We start from the raw sequence: 7,631 nt of genomic DNA, 5'->3' as shown, positions 1-7,631 counted from the left end.
TGTAAATGATTAATAATTCAGTCCATGATCAATTAATTGCGAATTATCACTTTCATTTGAAATTGAGTTAAATATTAAATTTTGATTTTTCAATTTGAATATATTAGAAAATATTCGGAAAATTTCTAAAAATTAATTGTATTTTTTTATTTTTCGTTATCATTAAGTGACACTGGCTCAATTGTTTTAATTTTTTTAATTCGGTAATTAATAATCATTATTTTTTGTAAATTTTAATTTTTTCCTTCCAAATTTCAGTTTTTGAGTTTCTAAACATTTAAGAATAGTAACTTGTTCATAACTTCATATAATATTGTATTAGAAAATGATAACATATTAAAATAATAGAGTAATATATGTATTATCAATGTAAATACTTATATACAGTAAGTATATTATTCACTATTTTTTTTAAGAGTCAATAATAATTAAAAATGAATATTTGATAATAAAATAACAGTAAATAAAATTATTATACTATCAATACATATATTTTTCCTCTTAAAACAATTTTGCTCTAGTTTATATTTAAGGATGTTGTTAACAATGTCTTCAAAAACAAAAAAAATTATGCACTAAGTGAAAGGGTAAGAGTTTTACATTTTTAATTTATCATCTACTATTTATTTTTAATTATTATTAACTTTTCAAAAAAATTACAAATTAATTGCTAATAATATATTAACTACATATAAATTTTTAAATTGACAATATACAGATATTACACTCATATTTTTATATCATTTTAATTCAATGAGACTGATTAGATAATAGCAGAAGATGCATCACATTATTTGCATTTCCTTTTTTCTTCTTAATGGACATTACTATGACATTTTAATTGCTTTAAAATATAAAAAATTGGTATTTATTTTTTTCTTCTTCATATTATTATTATTTTTTTGATAAATAAAAATTGTATTAAAACGAGCACAAGGGGTGCCCACCCAATACAAAAGAGATCAAGACGTCAACTTTGTAGTATGAAGTCCTATACAAGTTTTGGGATCCATGCACCAACTTGCAAAAGAAACATAATTTTTAGAATTAAAAGAGTTAAACCAAATCCAAGATCTAGTTTGAATTAGATCAATAAGGTTCACATAACTCGGCGCCTTCTCCAAGAAGATCATATCATTTCTCAAAAGCCACACAGACCAGACGACGGCAAACCAAAGCATTCTCCACAATTTTGCACATTTACCACTTCTCAGGGATTCATGATGCTTGAAAGACTCCATAATTGAAGAAGTAGTTACAACATTTGTTTGTAACCAAGAATAAAAGCCCTTCCAAACACTTAAAGCAAAGTCACAAGATATGAATAAGTGATCAATGGATTCAACATGATTATTACATAACTTGCAAACCATGTCATCCATTGTCACAATAACATTCCTTTTAAATAATTCATCCTTTGTTGGGAGCCTTCTTCTCATAAGTTTCCAAACAAGCAAATAAGTTTCCAAACTAATAATAAAACATATTATTATTAGTTTTATATATACATTGTACTTATAATATTATTATGTGTATGATATAAAATAAATATCAAAATATTTTTGTATATGACGTGATATTCTCACAACAAGTTGTGCTATTGACCTTCGGGTTTTGGAGCTAATTAGGTTGAAGCCTCCAAAATGACAATGCCAGAATTCAAACCTTGACATTGGAGGTGAAGTTTGTCTAAGACTAAGAGCACACAGTAACCTAATGCGGTGGATCATTTTTGGATAAATATCAAAAATATATTTTTTTGGAAAGGAAATATCAAGTGTTTTATATAATCACCATTTTGCATATATTTTATTTTAATTAATTTTTTAAATTACCTTTTTCATACTATTAAAATGATACAACATATTAAATTTGCTTAACATACACACAAAACAGTATTACTATAAATTACTTTTTAACTCCAGCTATATAATTCATTAAAACCATTATACATACAAAATAACTATTAAAATTATTTTCATATTCATTCCAAATACATGTATTCAAGTCAATTGGCTATAGTTAAAATATAAACATGCTTTTTCTTGGATGGAAAGTAAATGTATATTTTAAGTATATACAAAAAGAAAATTATATATACACTAATAATATAAGATTTTTTTACAATGTTACTCTAAAATTTCCTATTCATGTTTAATCATCAACATCTTTTAAATATAAATAATATGTATTACTTTTATATAATTAAATGATAAATATTAGGTTAATTATATATAAATTTTTACATATACTCAATGCCATATTAAGTATCTTGTTTGTGGGCATTATCAAATTGTCATTTCTAAAATTTGTACCTGAAAAACTTCTATGTGATTATCTAGCTAGAAAGTTTTCTCATTTTCTTCACATTCATTTTAAATTTTATTTACTTATGAAAATGGATAAAAAGGTAATTTTGCAAGAAAAATTTTCAAATACCAATTTTACCTCTGATACAATATTATCTCTAATAATCATATTTATATTTCATATTATCCACTTAAATTTAGATGTATTATTATGACTCGTAATACATTTTATATCTGATATTTTAAAATTTTATCCTATATAAAGTTTATTTATGAAAGTGTTGCTTGTTAAATTTATTTAAGAAAAAAGCGGATTAACATAGTATCTGTTAAAACACTAGTAATAATCAGTTTTATTTATAAAATTTATTTTTATAGCTCTGTTTTTATTTTATTTTTATAGAAGAATAAAAAATTTCATTTCTTCATTAAATAAAAAATTAAAACTTGTTAACGTTTATACACAAATTAACACATTTTGATTTTATTGGGATAGATTTAAGATATTTAAAAAAAATTAATTGAAGTTTTCGCAAAACACAATTAGAAATTAAAATAAACAATAGGTGATAAAATTGAATTGTTTTCATAGAAAATAAAATAAATTTTTATGTTTTGATCAATAAGCTTAGAATAAATTGAACAAGAACTAATCGTTGCTTAAACTTATAACGTGTGAACACTTTCAGCCCTAGTTTTATTTCAATATGATTGATGGAACACTCTTTTTCAACAAAGACAATTTGCACGACGTATTAACAATTTGTTTTGCATTGATCAAATTAAACTTAAAACCAATTACCACTCTTTTTTTAAAGAGTAATAAAGTGGAAAAATAGAAAGCCAAAGATAACAAGCAGACGTATATTGTAGTTCATAATTGCCAAAATATTCCAGCTCAAAGTAAGATTGGAAAAAACAAACTCCTTCTACATTTACATTGACATCCAATCAGATTTTTTGTTATTCTTTTAAAAAAAATCTTATATGCCCATATGTTCATTACCATTGTATTTTTTTTATTTGAAAAAGTAAAAAATAATTATGAGCACTTTTATCAAATTGTAAGGATATTAAAACACTTCCATATTAGTGAAAACTATGTCCATAACTGAATTTTTGGAGATTACACTATTAAATATTAGAAACAGTGTACCTATACAACCCTAAAAAAGAAATAAGACACCGCTTGATATCGTGTGTAAATATAAATATAGGTGTTAAAGGTGACAATAACCAAACAACCTTAAACGCCGCATCTCTCTCTCATTTTTCTATCTACTATTTCATTTCGCTTTATTTTTGTACTTCTTTTTAGCTTTATTTAGCAATTTGCAGGTGAAGAAATTATGGGTCGTAGAAAGATTGAGATTAAGATGGTGAAGGACACCAACACCAGACAAGTAACATTCTCAAAGCGCAGAACAGGTTTATTCAAGAAAGCAAATGAATTATCCATTTTGTGTGGTGCTGAAGTTGCTATTGTTGTATTCTCCCCTGGTAATAAGCCTTACTCTTTTGGGCACCCAGATGTGGAATCTGTTGCATCAAGATTTCTTGAACAAGAGCCTCGACCAAACGTGCCATCTTCTTCTTCTTCTTGTGATGCCAATATGGAGAAGCTAAATCAACAACTTAATAATGTGATGAACCAGTTACATGAAGAGGAAAAGAAAGGTGAGGTTTATGATAAGGCCCTGAATCAACGCAAAAAGACCAAACTTGAGGAGCTTCAAGAAATGCTTGATTTAGCTGCAGAGCTCAAATTCAATGTAAAGTCTCGTTTAGATGATATGGAGGCAGTGGAAACTATGCTAATGATTAAAGAGAAACCCATAGAGTTTGATGAAAATCATGATTCAAAAAGGAAAAGAAGAGAGGATTAACGCCTTATAGCATTAGCAACTATATTTGGTGTTTGACTTTATCGTTTAACCCTAAATCCATGTTTCCCTTTCTTTTTCTAGTTAAAATCAGATGGAGAAATAAGATAGTAGTTGTGATGATTGAAGTGTTGTATTTTGAATTTCATAAATTTATGAAGAAAATAAAAGTAATTTGTTATAATATAAAAATCCAAATTGGTAACTGAGAAAAAAAACAATTTTGTTCCTAAAAATATCTCAAATTCGTTGTAAAAATTAAAATGGAGATCAAATTGATCCTGCTTTTGGTGCCAACATGAAATATGAGTTGAATATTATGATAGTTATGTCTCCTTTTATGTATATTGAAAAAGTTCTCATAGGAAACTAACTATCTATCAAACTATGAGTATTAATTTAAACAAATAAATTTACCCAAATTATTGAAATATACATTTTTTAGGCTAAACCAAACACATTCTATATATTTTAAATATTTTTATAAAAATAAATGCTTTTAATTAAACTATGTGTATAACAGTCGAAGATAATTTCATATATTCTTCTAAAAAACATATAATTATAAAAAACAAATTTAGTATCATTTTAGAAAAACAAAAGGCAAAATTTATGAATATGGCACATACTGGTCATGTAACAATGGCCATAAATTCTTCCTCCAAAGAGAATGACAAACAATAAGTATCTCAAAATTTAAACTTATGGTGTAAGATTAAGTCCTTGAAAGATTTAAACTTTCACTTGTTAAGTCTTGTGAAGGAGCAATATGGTGACCAATTTATTTTTTTCTTTGAATAACTAACTTGGTGACTATTGCATTTTTGGACCATTAATTTTACGTTTCACTCATATAAAAATATATTTACAAAAAATTATGAAAGAAATACATTTCTCCCTTTTTATACTTTAGAAACTACTATTTTGGCATAAATCTGATTTGTTTACAATTTATATTTTATTTTTCACAATGGACCAAGATGTCTTTACATAGATGTAATATTTCCTGCATTAAAAAAATACTTTTTTTGAGAATTTATTTACTTTTGGATATTTTAATTATAATATTAGTATATCTTATGTAAGATTGGAGCAATTTTACTAAGAAAATATAATGGATGTAGTGACATTTTAAAAGTTTGTTATATTGTCATTATATTATACACTTTCTATATTTAATTATTATTGATATTTGTATAAATTTTTACATTTTATGGATGATTAGCGTGTCGACCGGCACTCCGTGTCAGTCACCCGCATTCTTATTTTTTTGATATAGTAGTATGATCTTCATATTATATTATTTAAGAAAAATAACTTAAATACAAGAGTGCAGTATATAAACTCAATAAAGAGTGAAGATTTAAGAAGATAATATGTGATAGTTGATATGATATATATAAAACTTATGTCAATTTCTCATTTTGTGTCTATTTGGTGGAGAAAGATAGAAGATAGAAATAAGAGAATATGTGGAAGATTAATGATATTAAATTATTAATATAAAAAATGAAAGTAATATGTGGAAGTTTATAGTAGTTATTAAAAATATAAAAGGGTAAGTTTGGAATATAAAAATTATACCATGAGGTAATTATTACTTGTTTTGCCTTTATTAATAGTATAGATATAATAACTGTGTATAAATCTTTACAATAAAAATAGATAAATATTACACCTCATACAAATAAATAGGCACTAAATTTGGTTGTTTAAAGCAGTGTTGTTAGAACCGGACCGGACCGGGCGGTCCGACCGGTCTGACCGCTGACTGGACTTGAAAACGGCTCTGGTTTGCCGTCTTAACCGAATAAGAGTTAGACCGCTTTGAACCAACCGCTTTGAACCGGAAAAAATCCGGTCCGACCATGTTAAACCCGGTTAAACCGGATTAACCCGGGAAGTAAACCGGACGGCTCACTTAAAAATAAAAAAAATGGGACAATATTCTAATATTTTGTTTTACTACGGTCCAAAAAAAGATACAAAAATATTATTTCAATATAATTATACATAATTATTAATTATATAAAGTTTTACATTTATATATAACTATATATTTATAAATAAAAATTATTAATTATGTACGAAATCACCCGGTCAGACTGGACGGTTTAACCGTTTAAACCGGTTAAACCTAATACGGGACCTCTGCCGGTTTGACGTCCGGCTCGGGTTTCACAACACTGGTTTAAAGTGGAATGGACTAGACAAAATTTATTTGTGAGGTCAAGACGATGAATCCCAAAATTTCCACTTTTACGACGGTTTTCAATGTGGTCAATTTAGAAACAATTTTACAAACCATCTCTACAATGATAACTTTTAGTAATATTACAACGGTTTTTTTGTTTTTTAAAATACAAAGGACCCACGTACTCTCAAAAAGGTTCAAAACTTATTTTACATTTTAGTCATCAATTCTAGATAAATTTAATGATTTAGATCTATTTATTAATCAAATCATTAAATTTCCTTAAAATTAATGACTAAAATGTGAAGTAAAATTTTTATACTTATCCTTGAAGTAAGAGCATTCTTTCCTTTTAAAAAAGCAAAAACATTCCTTGAAGCAATTTTATCAAATCCGAAGGATATTAAATCATTTCCATATAAGTCGAAACAATGTCCATAAATAAAAAATTTGGAGATTGCAATATTCAATATTAGAAATAATGGACCTCTATGGCCCAAAAAAAGAAACAATCCACCTAGTAGTTAGATTATATTTGAATTGATAAAATATTAATTTATCTATAATTTAGTTAGTAACATCTTATTTGAATTCATCTATGATTTAGTTAGTTTTATCTTCCTGAATTTACTTATAATTTATGTTTATCTTTTCTGAATTTATTTATAATTTATGTTTATCTTTTTAGTTATTCTTTGGATTATTATTATCTTATATTGGTAATGATTTTTACCTATATATTCAACTTCTTGGATTGATTCATAATTGAGATTGATCAATATTTACCATCTTAAGTTTTTACATGATATTAAAGCAATTTCATCATTTGTGACTTATTCGGTTACTATTTTGCTATCAAGGTACAAGGTGTCAAAAATTCAAAACTCCAATTAGTTATCTCCTTTTATGGTGTCACTTTATCATTAGTATTCATCATTTTCTTCTCAATCTTATAATTTCATATTACATGCAACAATTATGCAAATAAACAAATACCAACATGCTCCAATACAACAACTCATCATTTTGTTCATATATATATGGTAAGTTGCAAACCGGTAAATAGGAGTATAAAACTACCTCGGCGTCGCAAACAAGTATAGAGTAAGGGGTTATCTACAAGCTAGAACATGCTAGATATTAGTCTTTCAACTAAAAATTATTTAATTTAAGTTATGATTCAAATGATTGTTTGTTTGGTGACATAGTAAATTAGAATTGTAATACAATGATAAAAGGAGCTAG

The 7,631-nt window shown here is 26.0% G+C and overlaps 1 protein-coding gene across 1 annotated transcript; it reads left to right on the top strand.

Annotated features, from left to right (window-relative positions):
* Positions 1-3,658: 3,658 nt before the first annotated feature.
* Positions 3,659-4,195, top strand: LOC109338790 (agamous-like MADS-box protein AGL29). The gene has a single exon (XM_019576103.1). The coding sequence runs from the start codon at positions 3,659-3,661 to the stop codon at positions 4,193-4,195; it is 537 nt and encodes a 178-aa protein (XP_019431648.1).
* Positions 4,196-7,631: the final 3,436 nt, after the last annotated feature.

This window comes from Lupinus angustifolius, unplaced genomic scaffold, assembly GCF_001865875.1.
Source record: "Lupinus angustifolius cultivar Tanjil unplaced genomic scaffold, LupAngTanjil_v1.0 Scaffold_41_298, whole genome shotgun sequence".
NCBI classification, from domain to species: Eukaryota; Viridiplantae; Streptophyta; class Magnoliopsida; order Fabales; family Fabaceae; genus Lupinus; species Lupinus angustifolius.
Note: the sequence above shows the minus strand (reverse complement) of the source record. Positions and strands in the feature narration are given on the sequence as shown.

What these genes read in the sequence shown, in the direction of transcription:
- LOC109338790 (XM_019576103.1), top strand. Translation starts at nt 3,659, where the DNA reads ATGGGTCGTAGAAAGATTGAGATTAAGATGGTGAAGGACACCAACACC.